The sequence below is a fragment of the Hordeum vulgare genome, chromosome 7H (genome assembly GCF_904849725.1).
Source record: "Hordeum vulgare subsp. vulgare chromosome 7H, MorexV3_pseudomolecules_assembly, whole genome shotgun sequence".
Lineage (NCBI taxonomy): Eukaryota > Viridiplantae > Streptophyta > Magnoliopsida > Poales > Poaceae > Hordeum > Hordeum vulgare.
Genome location: NC_058524.1, coordinates 184,247,020 through 184,262,343, shown reverse-complemented (window position 1 = coordinate 184,262,343; position 15,324 = coordinate 184,247,020). Strand labels below are relative to the sequence as shown.

The window sequence follows — 15,324 nt, the reverse complement described above, 5'->3', positions numbered from 1 at the left end:
TATTGGTCTTAGATTACTGTATTCTCACTTCTCCATGGCTAGTAACCCCCCCCCCCCCCGATACTATCCATAGTTTCATCAAAACAAGAAACCAACTCAAGAAAAATAGAATCTGTCAAAAACAGACCAGTCTGTAGCAATCTGTATACTTTGTATACTTCTGGTACCTCAAAAATTCTGAAAACTTATGAAAGCCTGGAAAAAAGGCATATAAACCAGATGCAAAAAGAATCAACTCAAAATCTCTTTCTAAATAAAAATGAAAAATAATCTCGTGAGTGAAAAGTTTCTGTCGTTTTCGAGCAGGATCAAACAATCATCACCAAGACTAGTCATAAAGGTTTTACTTGGCTCAAACACAAAAAGAAACACAAAAGACACTATAATAACAGAATTATGATGGTGTGGACTCAACAAAACATAAATAAAAAGATAAATTCATTGGTTTGCCTCCCAACAAGCGCTATTGTTTAACGCCCTTAGCTAGGCATAAGGCGATAGAATCACGTATCGTCGTCTTTGGTACTCAACCCATAAGTAGCCCTTATCATGGATTCATAAGGCAATCTTATTTTCTTTCTAGGAAAATGCTCCATGCCCTTCTTTAAAGGAAATTGAAATCTAATATTCCCTTCCTTCATATCGATGATAGCGCCGATAGTCCTTAGGAAAGGTCTACCAAGAATAATAGGGCATGTAGGATTGCAATCAATGTCAAGCACAATGAAATCCACGGGTACATAGTTCCTATTTGCAATAATAAGAACATCATTGATCCTTCCCATGGGTTTCTTGACAGTAGAATCCGCAAGATGCAAATTAAGAGAACACTCCTCAATCTCATTAAAACCCACAACATCACATAAAGACTTTGGAATCGCGGAAACACTAGCACCCAAATCACACAAAGCATTGCATTCATAGTTTTTGATTTTGATTTTGATAGTAGGTTCCCACTCATCATGAAGCTTTCTAGGGATAGATACTTCCAATTCAAGTTTCTCTTCAAGAGATTTTATCATAGCTTCGACGATATGATCGGTAAAGGCCTTGTTTTGGCTATAAGCGTGTGGAGAGTTTAGCATGGATTGCATCAAGGAAATGCATTCAATCAAGGAGCAACTATCATAATTGAATTCCTTGAAATCCAAGGTAGTAATTTCATTACTACTCAAAGTTTTAATATCTTCTACTGCACTTTCAATGCTTTTAGCATCAAGATAGATGGACTCCGAATCATTGGGGCGTTTTTCAACCAAAGTGGATTCATATCCAGCCCCATCATCATTAGGTTTGACACAAGAAAACAAAGATTCAATGGGAGTCACACCAAGCACTTTAAGATCTTCGTGATTCTCATCACAAATTTCAGGTTTAGCAGCCATTTTATTGAATAAAGTATCCTGTTTATCAGAAATCTGGCCTACCAAATTTTCAAGACGAGCAAACTGAGAATTTAGCGCAAGGAATTCTTTGGCCATATCATCAACTTCTTTCTTCATAAAAGCCAAAAAAGAATTTTGCTCCTTCAGTTCTCTACGAAAGTAACTATTGTATTCAAACTGTGCAGACATGAAGCCTTTAACACTAGTTTCAATTTCTTCCAACCTCGCATAGTGAGCATCAAAATCCCTTGGTTGGGCCATACAGGTCTTAGCATGCAGACAAGCGGACAAAGAGCAAGCGAGAGAAAAGGGCGAACAAAAGGCAAACAAAAAAGGCAAACGAAAAAGGCAGATATTTTTGTAATTTTTGTTTTTCAAAAGTGGGGGAGAGAAAACGAGAGGCAAAAAAGTAAATGCAAGAGATGAGTTTGCGACACTTACTTGGATGAGTTCTTGACTTGATCCTCCCCGGCAACGGCGCCAGAAATCCTTGTGCTACTTCTCAAACAACAGAGCCAGAAATTGACACGTTAACGGAGACTTGCTTGCGTTGGTTTTTCCCTTGAAGAGGAAAGGGTGATGCAGCACAGGAGCAGTAAGTATTTCCCTCAGTTTGAGAACCAAGGTATCAATCCAGTAGGATAATCTCGTCAAGTCCTGAGTACCTGCGCAAACACAAAAGAGCTTGCACCCAACGCTATAAAGGGGTTGTCAATCCCTTCAAGATTGATTGCAAAGTGAGATCTGAAGGCGGAAAGTGCAACGAAGTAAAAGAGTAAGGCTGAAAATATGGTGTGAAGTAGAGCCGGGGGCCATAGTGTTCACTAGAGGCTTCTCTCAAAATAGCAAATATTACGGTGGGTGAACAAATTACTGTCGAGCAATTGATAGAACCGCGCAAAGTCATGACTATATCTAAGGCAATGATCATACATATAGGCATCACGTCCGAGACAAGTAGAACGATACTTTCTGCATCTACTACTATTACTCCACACATCGATCGCTATCCAGCATGCATCTAGTGTATTGAGTTCATGACGAACAGAGTAACGCCTTAAGCAAGATGACATGATGTAGAGGGATAAACTCAAATCAATGATGAAAACCCCATCTTTTTACCCTTGATGGCAACAACATGATGCGTGCCTCGCTACCCCTTCTGTCACTGGGTGAGGTCACCGCACGGTATGGACCCAAAACCAAGCACTTCTCCCATTGCAAGAATCATAGATCAAGCTGGCCAAACAAAACCCACAACTCGAAGAGAATTACAAGGATATGAAATCATGCATAAGAGAGATCAGAAGAAACTCCAATAAGATTCATAGATAATCTGATCATAAATCTACAATTCATCGGATCTCGACAAACACACAGCAAAAGAAGATTACATCGGATAGATCTCCATGAAGATCATGGAGAACTTTGTATTGAAGATCCAAGAGAGAGAAGAAGCCATCTAGCTACTAGCTATGGACCCGTAGGTCTATGGTGAACTACTCACGCATCATCGGAGAGGTCATGGCGTTGATGAAGAAGCCCTCCGTATCCGAATCCCCCCTCTGGCAGGGCACCAGAACGTGCCCCAGATGGGATCTTGCGGAGACAGAAGCTTGCGGCGGCGGAAAACTACTTTCGATGATCTCCTGATTTTTCCTAGGATTTTAGGGAATATATAGGCGAAAGACCTAGGGCAGAGGTGGCCCAGGGAGCCCATAAGCCTGGGAGGCGCGGCCACCCTGGCCGCGGCTAGGGGGCTTGTGGGGTCCCTGGTGGCCCCCTGCCTTGGTTCTCAAGTCCCCCGATCGTCTTCTATTTTGGAAAAAATCTTTTTAGAAGTTTCGTTCCGTTTGGTCTCCGTTTAAAATCCTCCTCTGAAAAGGGTCAAAAACACGGAAAAAACAGGAACTGGCACTTGGCACTGAGTTAATAAGTTAGTCCCAAAAAAGATATAAAAGGCATACAAAGCATCCAAAGTTTGACAAAATAATAGCATGAAACCATCAAAAATTATAGATACGTTGGAGACGTATCAGGGCCCACCTCATGTGTGGACCCCATACTTTTATGGTATTTCGACCCTTCATGGGCCTAACCATTTTGTGTATCCCAACAACTACCATTGCTACTTCCTCTTAAATATTTTCTGTCACTTCTTTGGGGTCTTTTTACATTTTGAGCGGTAGTACTTCTTGGGGGGGAGCGGTAGTAGTGCTCAAGTAGTAGTACCGTTGGGCGAACGGTAGTACCGCTCCAGCGGCACTACCATCCCGAGATCCTTGTCGTTTGCACGTTTTTCCTTGAAACTTTCGTTCCAGCGGAAGTACCGCTCTCCTGAGCGGTACTACCGCTTATGCACTGACTGAGTGCATAACAGTTCGATTTGGGGAGGCCTATAAAAGGGGGTCTTCTTCCCCAATAGTTTTCTTCGATCTTGCTAATGCCGGGGAACGTTGCATGGGAAACAAATATTTTCCTATGCACACATAAGATCTATCCATGGTGATGACCATCTACGGGAGGAGAGATCGGATCCACATACCCTTGTAGATCGCTAAGCGGGAAGCGTTAAGAAACGCGGTTGATGTAGTCGAACATCTTTGCTATCCAAATTGCAAGACGTCCCATGATCCAATCACGATCTAGTGTCGAACGAACGGCACCTCCGCGTTCAGCACACGTACAACTTGATGATGATCTCAGCCTTCTTGATCCAGCAAGAGGGGCGAAGAAGTAGATGAATTCTCCGATAGCACGACGACGTGGCAGTGATGTTGGAGGAGCTGATCCGGCAGGGCTACGCCGTGCACTGCCGAACTAGCCTACGGGGTGTCACGAAGTAGTGGAGGGAGATGGGTTGCACCGTGGCTTGTGGTACGGCTAGCCTCTCTCCTCTCCACTATATATAGGTGGGAGGGAGGTGGCGCCCTAGGGAAAACCCCTAGGGTTGGCCGGCGACACAAGGGGGAGGAGTCCTCCTCCAATTCAGTTTGGTGGAGGAGGAGTCCTCATTCTAGCAGGATTGACCCACCTCCTCTCTTCTTGGCGCATAGGCCCATGAGGCTAGCTTCCCAGCCCACCAGGGGCTGGTGCGCCACCTCTTGGATCTATTAAACAAGGGTGTGGGCCCCTGTTGTCATCCACTGAAGGGGGGGGTACCCCAACAAAACTAACAGAGTGTGCTACCCCCTAGTGCCACAGAGAGGGCCAGCCAGGGCTCGGGCCACAGGAACCAACGACCGGAGGAGGGGTGACGGCCACCGGTGGTGGTGGCAGCCGGCGGCGGTGGTGCACCGACGGCCAGGGCCAGTGGCCGTGTGGGCTGTGTTGGTGGCTTGCGACCGGTGGTGAGGGGCGGCCACGGGCACGGGCATCGGTGGCAGGGAGCAGAGCGTCGACACGGGGTAGCGCACGGCGATGCGGGCGGCACGAGGCGCGGGCGAGCGCGCAGCGGGGCCGTGCGGGCTGTCGGGGGAGGGGGCGCTCAGCATCGGGGTGCAACAACCGGAGTGGGGAGAGGAAGGAGGGTGTGGGAGGATCCCGGGAGGGCTCACCAGCGGTTGTAGTGGGAAGCAGAGGCACGGGGAGGGTCGTGGTGGGGCGATGACGTGGTGGGGAGGCGACGTGGTGCCGACGGGGATGGCTGGCGGCAACGGGGCGACGACGATGGGAGGCGTTCGGGTCGGCTGCTGTTCCCCGATCCAGATCGGGAGGAGGGAGAGAACGGGGCGAGTGGGGGTCGGGGTGGGGGTTTGTGGCTGGTTAGGGTTTGAGAGGGGGGGTTTATACCCCTTGGGGTATATGGGCCGGTCGGCCTAGTAGGCCGAGGCCGGGTTGGGCTGGGGGGGGGGGGGGGTCTGATTATTTTCCTTTTTCTTTTTTAATACTTTTCTATTTTATTTTTAAAACAGTTTCTATTTTACTTTTATTTTTAATACCTATTTTTTTTGTTGCTCCTAAAAGTTAGCACCTAAATAGTAGGCAATATTTTGAGTTAGCACACAAAGTTCCAATTTAATTTGAAATACCAACCTATTTGTTTACTTTGAAAAGACTTAATTTAATGTTGTTGGACGTGTTTGAAAAAGGTTAAGGGTACTTAAATATTTTATAAAAAGTTGATTTCTACCCCAACATTACTCACGAAATATTTGTAACAGTATGAACATTTTTATTTTATGTTTGGAGAAGAAACAATAATTGACTTTATTTTAAATTGAATTTGTCTATGATTTTAAATAAGTACTCCCTCCGTCCTCAAATAAGTGACTAAAAATGACTCAACTTTGTACTAAAGTTAGTGCAAAGTTGAGTCATTTTTAGTCACTTATTTTGGGATGGAGGGAGTAAAAATTTAGCTTAGTTAAACTTTATGACTCAACTTTGTACTAAAGTTAGTGCAAAGTTGAGTCATTTTTAGTCACTTATTTTGGGACGGAGGGAGTAAAAATTTAGCTTAGTTAAACTTCATGACGTGGCACCATTAGTGTGTGGTTATTGTAGCTTAACTACCGGACATCACAAAAGCCGTGCACAACGCAGGCCCGGGGCTACTGTCGGGCCTCTCGGACAGGGGGTACCCAGTCGCGTCGACCTGCGGCCCTAGGTGCGACGCGGCTGGGCAAGCCTGGCTTGGCCCATCGGCGATCTCGGCAAGGAAGACCTTCACGAGGTCCCTCGCCTCGCGAGGTGAGCATTTCAGGATCGTCGCCAAGGGCCTCGAGAGGGCATTCCTCGCGAGGACGCGTCCCGAGGCCACCCAAGAGGCTCTCGCGGGGTGGGCTCGCCAAGGGCAACCTGGCAGGGTCCCGTGACCCTAGGCCTTCACGTGGATGATGAAGGCTGTGTAGGCGGCGCAGGAGCGGTGCGAGTGGGCACAGACAGGGAGGATTTCCTCTTCCATGCTAAGAGAGCCAGGCCAGCTGGCGTGCTCCCGAAGCGACTCCCAAAGGTTTCCTGATTGGTGCAAGAGGGCTAAGGCCGGGGGCTCGGTAGGACGAAGGTCACTCCCGAGCCCACCAGCGCATAATGAAGAGAGGCTTTTGCACGCGAAAACCACCTTTGTCTGGGTGGACTGCAGTCTTGTCCCCTTTCAGAACGACCGTTGTGGCAACCCTTCCCGCCAATGTTTTTGGAGGAAAGAGGACCAATGCCAGTATAAAAGAGAGGCCCAACCTCCGTAGCAAGGGAGATCCCCATTTTGTCTCAGCTAGGGCAAGAACACACCTTTGTACTCGTCTTCACCTTCGAGCAATCCAAACAAGGAGGAGTAGGGTATTACACCGCGAGGTGGCCCGAACCTGGGTAAACTGTCGTGTGTTCTATTTCACTCCCCTTAGTTCGTGCCATCGGAGAGTCACCGTGAAGCTGAGAGGTAGAATAGGGTAGGAAAGCACACCCCAGAGTTTGAACCGTTTCTTGGGTCTGTGGAGCCCCGATTCCGACAGCGAGATAAGCCTTCACAATAGTGGCATAGATGATCCGAATGATGTATTAGACCGATTTTGTTCAGCGTTGATGTCGAACTTTCTTTGACAAAATTACTGAAAAGTAATAGTATCCTATGTCAGGGCGGTTTACCCCTTCGCCTCTCCTCCAAGCAAACAAGGTGACTAGGGTTTCTGCCTCCCATCGGCGGCGCCGCCGATTTGCCGCGTCTCCTGTGGCCTTAGGGTCATGAGGCACGGCAAACCCCGACCCTTTGACGGCGAGAGGGCTTCACTTTTATATGTTTCTTTGAGTTTTGCTAAGGTCTCTATACTGCTCAGGAAGACGACTGTGTGAAAATGGACTAAGGTTCTCCCCACTTAGTCCGTGTTCGTGTGATGCGTCTAGCATTATCGAAGGGTGTGTGGAGGTGTGTCTCGGACGGATCTCGCAGGATTCAGTTAGTGGTTGTTTTTTGGTGATCCGATCTTTGTTTGCGTACATAAGTGTGTTTTCAAATTCCTATCTATACTTCCTTTTATCTCTGTTTGTTGCTGTTTCGGTGTGGTGGTTCTATGAGGCCTTAACCGAACGACTTTTTGACTGTGTACTACAAGCTCTGACCGGCTCCGACGGAAGGGAGAAGGAAGGGGGAGGGGTGTGGGTTGATGACGGCGGTGCGTCTTCGGCTCGTTTCAGTGTTTGTAATCGTCGCTCGATGGTATACCAATCTGGTTGTAGTTTTTATTATTTTCGGTGTTCGTTTTTCTCTTAAAAATAAAGAAGAATAGTAGTCAATACGAGGCAAGGACTCCAGAAAAAATAATACCGATTGGAAGGTTAAGAAAAGAAAAACCAGCAACCCTCGCGTGTAGTTTGTTTGACGATCATGTGGGAGACTTTTCCGAGGTGATTTAGGCCGAGGTAGTACATACGGTCGACGACTCTGACTGCAGCAACCCACTGACCTGACCAGTGACCAGACCCAAATCCAACTTGGCTGCCGGGCGTGGAATCGCGGTAGATTCCCAGCGAAATACAGAAGTTCTGTCCGACACCACGCGCTTTGCAGGTGGCGGAAATCCAAAAGCCCGACCGGTCGACCACCAGCCAGCTCCTCCGTCCTCTCCCCCCCACGCCCGGCGTCCCACCGTTACCGCCGTCGCCGTCGCCGTCGCCGTCGCCGTCCGGCGCATCCCGTCTCCCCCCTCGACCGAACAGTTGGCCAGTTGGTGGATCCACCCCAGCCTGCAAGCGAATCGGGAAGAGGAGGAGGGAGCAGATCGAAGGTCGGGGAGAGTCGCCGGCCATGGTGAAGGAGACGGGCTACTACGACGTGCTCGGCGTGATCCCCACAGCCAGCGAGTCGGAGATCAAGAAGGCCTATTACATCAAGGTAGACCTCCCGCTCCTCCTCGCGGCCGCTTGCTTTGCTGCGTTTTTTTTTCTTCTAGTATCTGATTCCTTCTGCTTCTGGTGGTGGTGGTGTTGCAGGCGAGGCAGGTCCACCCAGACAAGAACCCTAATGACCCGCAGGCAGCAGGGAAGTTCCAGGTAAAGTGTTTTGCCTTTGCCCCTTTACTAATCTGCCCACCTTTCGCTCAGCTCACAGCCGAGCTGCTGTACCAAGCAACTCGGCCACTCATCCCATAGCGTAGAATCCTCGATTCAACCCGATTATAGGCATACCTGTTTGCGCCAAAACGCAAAGACTTTGGATAATGCCAGCAGCCCCCAGTTGGGTTTTGTGAGCAGGTGTTCTTGTTTGACTAGTCTGTTGGTGCCCATGGTAGCTTGCCTTCCCTGCTGATCTCCGCCTTCTTGATCCAGCAAGAGGGGCGAAGAAGTAGATGAATTCTCCGATAGCACGACGACGTGGCAGTGATGTTGGAGGAGCTGATCCGGCAGGGCTACGCCGTGCACTGCCGAACTAGCCTACGGGGTGTCACGAAGTAGTGGAGGGAGATGGGTTGCACCGTGGCTTGTGGTACGGCTAGCCTCTCTCCTCTCCACTATATATAGGTGGGAGGGAGGTGGCGCCCTAGGGAAAACCCCTAGGGTTGGCCGGCGACACAAGGGGGAGGAGTCCTCCTCCAATTCAGTTTGGTGGAGGAGGAGTCCTCATTCTAGCAGGATTGACCCACCTCCTCTCTTCTTGGCGCATAGGCCCATGAGGCTAGCTTCCCAGCCCACCAGGGGCTGGTGCGCCACCTCTTGGATCTATTAAACAAGGGTGTGGGCCCCTGTTGTCATCCACTGAAGGGGGGGGTACCCCAACAAAACTAACAGAGTGTGCTACCCCCTAGTGCCACAGAGAGGGCCAGCCAGGGCTCGGGCCACAGGAACCAACGACCGGAGGAGGGGTGATGGCCACCGGTGGTGGTGGCAGCCGGCGGCGGTGGTGCACCGACGGCCAGGGCCAGTGGCCGTGTGGGCTGTGTTGGTGGCTTGCGACCGGTGGTGAGGGGCGGCCACGGGCACGGGCATCGGTGGCAGGGAGCAGAGCGTCGACACGGGGTAGCGCACGGCGATGCGGGCGGCACGAGGCGCGGGCGAGCGCGCAGCGGGGCCGTGCGGGCTGTCGGGGGAGGGGGCGCTCAGCATCGGGGTGCAACAACCGGAGTGGGGAGAGGAAGGAGGGTGTGGGAGGATCCCGGGAGGGCTCACCAGCGGTTGTAGTGGGAAGCAGAGGCACGGGGAGGGTCGTGGTGGGGCGATGACGTGGTGGGGAGGCGACGTGGTGCCGACGGGGATGGCTGGCGGCAACGGGGCGACGACGATGGGAGGCGTTCGGGTCGGCTGCTGTTCCCCGATCCAGATCGGGAGGAGGGAGAGAACGGGGCGAGTGGGGGTCGGGGTGGGGGTTTGTGGCTCGTTAGGGTTTGAGAGGGGGGGTTTATACCCCTTGGGGTATATGGGCCGGTCGGCCTAGTAGGCCGAGGCCGGGTTGGGCTGGGGGGGGTCTGATTATTTTCCTTTTTCTTTTTTAATACTTTTCTATTTTATTTTTAAAACAGTTTCTATTTTACTTTTATTTTTAATACCTATTTTTTTTGTTGCTCCTAAAAGTTAGCACCTAAATAGTAGGCAATATTTTGAGTTAGCACACAAAGTTCCAATTTAATTTGAAATACCAACCTATTTGTTTACTTTGAAAAGACTTAATTTAATGTTGTTGGACGTGTTTGAAAAAGGTTAAGGGTACTTAAATATTTTATAAAAAGTTGATTTCTACCCCAACATTACTCACGAAATATTTGTAACAGTATGAACATTTTTATTTTATGTTTGGAGAAGAAACAATAATTGACTTTATTTTAAATTGAATTTGTCTATGATTTTAAATAAGTACTCCCTCCGTCCTCAAATAAGTGACTAAAAATGACTCAACTTTGTACTAAAGTTAGTGCAAAGTTGAGTCATTTTTAGTCACTTATTTTGGGATGGAGGGAGTAAAAATTTAGCTTAGTTAAACTTTATGACTCAACTTTGTACTAAAGTTAGTGCAAAGTTGAGTCATTTTTAGTCACTTATTTTGGGACGGAGGGAGTAAAAATTTAGCTTAGTTAAACTTCATGACGTGGCACCATTAGTGTGTGGTTATTGTAGCTTAACTACCGGACATCACAAAAGCCGTGCACAACGCAGGCCCGGGGCTACTGTCGGGCCTCTCGGACAGGGGGTACCCAGTCGCGTCGACCTGCGGCCCTAGGTGCGACGCGGCTGGGCAAGCCTGGCTTGGCCCATCGGCGATCTCGGCAAGGAAGACCTTCACGAGGTCCCTCGCCTCGCGAGGTGAGCATTTCAGGATCGTCGCCAAGGGCCTCGAGAGGGCATTCCTCGCGAGGACGCGTCCCGAGGCCACCCAAGAGGCTCTCGCGGGGTGGGCTCGCCAAGGGCAACCTGGCAGGGTCCCGTGACCCTAGGCCTTCACGTGGATGATGAAGGCTGTGTAGGCGGCGCAGGAGCGGTGCGAGTGGGCACAGACAGGGAGGATTTCCTCTTCCATGCTAAGAGAGCCAGGCCAGCTGGCGTGCTCCCGAAGCGACTCCCAAAGGTTTCCTGATTGGTGCAAGAGGGCTAAGGCCGGGGGCTCGGCAGGACGAAGGTCACTCCCGAGCCCACCAGCGCATAATGAAGAGAGGCTTTTGCACGCGAAAACCACCTTTGTCTGGGCAGACTGCAGTCTTGTCCCCTTTCAGAACGACCATTGTGGCAACCCTTCCCGCCAATGTTTTTGGAGGAAAGAGGACCAATGCCAGTATAAAAGAGAGGCCCAACCTCCGTAGCAAGGGAGATCCCCATTTTGTCTCAGCTAGGGCAAGAACACACCTTTGTACTCGTCTTCACCTTCGAGCAATCCAAACAAGGAGGAGTAGGGTATTACACCGCGAGGTGGCCCGAACCTGGGTAAACTGTCGTGTGTTCTATTTCACTCCCCTTAGTTCGTGCCATCGGAGAGTCACCGTGAAGCTGAGAGGTAGAATAGGGTAGGAAAGCACACCCCAGAGTTTGAACCGTTTCTTGGGTCTGTGGAGCCCCGATTCCGACAGCGAGATAAGCCTTCACAATAGTGGCATAGATGATCCGAATGATGTATTAGACCGATTTTGTTCAGCGTTGATGTCGAACTTTCTTTGACAAAATTACTGAAAAGTAATAGTATCCTATGTCAGGGCGGTTTACCCCTTCGCCTCTCCTCCAAGCAAACAAGGTGACTAGGGTTTCTGCCTCCCATCGGCGGCGCCGCCGATTTGCCGCGTCTCCTGTGGCCTTAGGGTCATGAGGCACGGCAAACCCCGACCCTTTGACGGCGAGAGGGCTTCACTTTTATATGTTTCTTTGAGTTTTGCTAAGGTCTCTATACTGCTCAGGAAGACGACTGTGTGAAAATGGACTAAGGTTCTCCCCACTTAGTCCGTGTTCGTGTGATGCGTCTAGCATTATCGAAGGGTGTGTGGAGGTGTGTCTCGGACGGATCTCGCAGGATTCAGTTAGTGGTTGTTTTTTGGTGATCCGATCTTTGTTTGCGTACATAAGTGTGTTTTCAAATTCCTATCTATACTTCCTTTTATCTCTGTTTGTTGCTGTTTCGGTGTGGTGGTTCTATGAGGCCTTAACCGAACGACTTTTTGACTGTGTACTACAAGCTCTGACCGGCTCCGACGGAAGGGAGAAGGAAGGGGGAGGGGTGTGGGTTGATGACGGCGGTGCGTCTTCGGCTCGTTTCAGTGTTTGTAATCGTCGCTCGATGGTATACCAATCTGGTTGTAGTTTTTATTATTTTCGGTGTTCGTTTTTCTCTTAAAAATAAAGAAGAATAGTAGTCAATACGAGGCAAGGACTCCAGAAAAAATAATACCGATTGGAAGGTTAAGAAAAGAAAAACCAGCAACCCTCGCGTGTAGTTTGTTTGACGATCATGTGGGAGACTTTTCCGAGGTGATTTAGGCCGAGGTAGTACATACGGTCGACGACTCTGACTGCAGCAACCCACTGACCTGACCAGTGACCAGACCCAAATCCAACTTGGCTGCCGGGCGTGGAATCGCGGTAGATTCCCAGCGAAATACAGAAGTTCTGTCCGACACCACGCGCTTTGCAGGTGGCGGAAATCCAAAAGCCCGACCGGTCGACCACCAGCCAGCTCCTCCGTCCTCTCCCCCCCACGCCCGGCGTCCCACCGTTACCGCCGTCGCCGTCGCCGTCGCCGTCGCCGTCCGGCGCATCCCGTCTCCCCCCTCGACCGAACAGTTGGCCAGTTGGTGGATCCACCCCAGCCTGCAAGCGAATCGGGAAGAGGAGGAGGGAGCAGATCGAAGGTCGGGGAGAGTCGCCGGCCATGGTGAAGGAGACGGGCTACTACGACGTGCTCGGCGTGATCCCCACAGCCAGCGAGTCGGAGATCAAGAAGGCCTATTACATCAAGGTAGACCTCCCGCTCCTCCTCGCGGCCGCTTGCTTTGCTGCGTTTTTTTTTCTTCTAGTATCTGATTCCTTCTGCTTCTGGTGGTGGTGGTGTTGCAGGCGAGGCAGGTCCACCCAGACAAGAACCCTAATGACCCGCAGGCAGCAGGGAAGTTCCAGGTAAAGTGTTTTGCCTTTGCCCCTTTACTAATCTGCCCACCTTTCGCTCAGCTCACAGCCGAGCTGCTGTACCAAGCAACTCGGCCACTCATCCCATAGCGTAGAATCCTCGATTCAACCCGATTATAGGCATACCTGTTTGCGCCAAAACGCAAAGACTTTGGATAATGCCAGCAGCCCCCAGTTGGGTTTTGTGAGCAGGTGTTCTTGTTTGACTAGTCTGTTGGTGCCCATGGTAGCTTGCCTTCCCTGCTGATCTCCGCCTTCTTGATCCAGCAAGAGGGGCGAAGAAGTAGATGAATTCTCCGATAGCACGACGACGTGGCAGTGATGTTGGAGGAGCTGATCCGGCAGGGCTACGCCGTGCACTGCCGAACTAGCCTACGGGGTGTCACGAAGTAGTGGAGGGAGATGGGTTGCACCGTGGCTTGTGGTACGGCTAGCCTCTCTCCTCTCCACTATATATAGGTGGGAGGGAGGTGGCGCCCTAGGGAAAACCCCTAGGGTTGGCCGGCGACACAAGGGGGAGGAGTCCTCCTCCAATTCAGTTTGGTGGAGGAGGAGTCCTCATTCTAGCAGGATTGACCCACCTCCTCTCTTCTTGGCGCATAGGCCCATGAGGCTAGCTTCCCAGCCCACCAGGGGCTGGTGCGCCACCTCTTGGATCTATTAAACAAGGGTGTGGGCCCCTGTTGTCATCCACTGAAGGGGGGGGTACCCCAACAAAACTAACAGAGTGTGCTACCCCCTAGTGCCACAGAGAGGGCCAGCCAGGGCTCGGGCCACAGGAACCAACGACCGGAGGAGGGGTGACGGCCACCGGTGGTGGTGGCAGCCGGCGGCGGTGGTGCACCGACGGCCAGGGCCAGTGGCCGTGTGGGCTGTGTTGGTGGCTTGCGACCGGTGGTGAGGGGCGGCCACGGGCACGGGCATCGGTGGCAGGGAGCAGAGCGTCGACACGGGGTAGCGCACGGCGATGCGGGCGGCACGAGGCGCGGGCGAGCGCGCAGCGGGGCCGTGCGGGCTGTCGGGGGAGGGGGCGCTCAGCATCGGGGTGCAACAACCGGAGTGGGGAGAGGAAGGAGGGTGTGGGAGGATCCCGGGAGGGCTCACCAGCGGTTGTAGTGGGAAGCAGAGGCACGGGGAGGGTCGTGGTGGGGCGATGACGTGGTGGGGAGGCGACGTGGTGCCGACGGGGATGGCTGGCGGCAACGGGGCGACGACGATGGGAGGCGTTCGGGTCGGCTGCTGTTCCCCGATCCAGATCGGGAGGAGGGAGAGAACGGGGCGAGTGGGGGTCGGGGTGGGGGTTTGTGGCTGGTTAGGGTTTGAGAGGGGGGGTTTATACCCCTTGGGGTATATGGGCCGGTCGGCCTAGTAGGCCGAGGCCGGGTTGGGCTGGGGGGGGGTCTGATTATTTTCCTTTTTCTTTTTTAATACTTTTCTATTTTATTTTTAAAACAGTTTCTATTTTACTTTTATTTTTAATACCTATTTTTTTTGTTGCTCCTAAAAGTTAGCACCTAAATAGTAGGCAATATTTTGAGTTAGCACACAAAGTTCCAATTTAATTTGAAATACCAACCTATTTGTTTACTTTGAAAAGACTTAATTTAATGTTGTTGGACGTGTTTGAAAAAGGTTAAGGGTACTTAAATATTTTATAAAAAGTTGATTTCTACCCCAACATTACTCACGAAATATTTGTAACAGTATGAACATTTTTATTTTATGTTTGGAGAAGAAACAATAATTGACTTTATTTTAAATTGAATTTGTCTATGATTTTAAATAAGTACTCCCTCCGTCCTCAAATAAGTGACTAAAAATGACTCAACTTTGTACTAAAGTTAGTGCAAAGTTGAGTCATTTTTAGTCACTTATTTTGGGATGGAGGGAGTAAAAATTTAGCTTAGTTAAACTTTATGACTCAACTTTGTACTAAAGTTAGTGCAAAGTTGAGTCATTTTTAGTCACTTATTTTGGGACGGAGGGAGTAAAAATTTAGCTTAGTTAAACTTCATGACGTGGCACCATTAGTGTGTGGTTATTGTAGCTTAACTACCGGACATCACAAAAGCCGTGCACAACGCAGGCCCGGGGCTACTGTCGGGCCTCTCGGACAGGGGGTACCCAGTCGCGTCGACCTGCGGCCCTAGGTGCGACGCGGCTGGGCAAGCCTGGCTTGGCCCATCGGCGATCTCGGCAAGGAAGACCTTCACGAGGTCCCTCGCCTCGCGAGGTGAGCATTTCAGGATCGTCGCCAAGGGCCTCGAGAGGGCATTCCTCGCGAGGACGCGTCCCGAGGCCACCCAAGAGGCTCTCGCGGGGTGGGCTCGCCAAGGGCAACCTGGCAGGGTCCCGTGACCCTAGGCCTTCACGTGGATGATGAAGGCTGTGTAGGCGGCGCAGGAGCGGTGCG

At 50.8% G+C, this 15,324-nt stretch overlaps 2 protein-coding genes across 2 annotated transcripts; both read left to right on the top strand.

Annotated features, from left to right (window-relative positions):
* Window positions 1-7,781: 7,781 nt before the first annotated feature.
* LOC123410188 (chaperone protein dnaJ 10-like) lies at window positions 7,782-8,483 on the top strand. Its single transcript, XM_045103087.1, has 2 exons — window positions 7,782-8,211; window positions 8,310-8,483. The coding sequence occupies exons 1-2, from the start codon at window positions 8,125-8,127 to the stop codon at window positions 8,466-8,468; spliced, it is 246 nt and encodes an 81-aa protein (XP_044959022.1). The 5' UTR covers window positions 7,782-8,124; the 3' UTR covers window positions 8,469-8,483.
* A 3,831-nt stretch (window positions 8,484-12,314) lies between these two features.
* Window positions 12,315-13,016, top strand: LOC123408484 (chaperone protein dnaJ 10-like). The gene is made up of 2 exons (XM_045101585.1): window positions 12,315-12,744; window positions 12,843-13,016. The coding sequence occupies exons 1-2, from the start codon at window positions 12,658-12,660 to the stop codon at window positions 12,999-13,001; spliced, it is 246 nt and encodes an 81-aa protein (XP_044957520.1). The 5' UTR covers window positions 12,315-12,657; the 3' UTR covers window positions 13,002-13,016.
* Window positions 13,017-15,324: the final 2,308 nt, after the last annotated feature.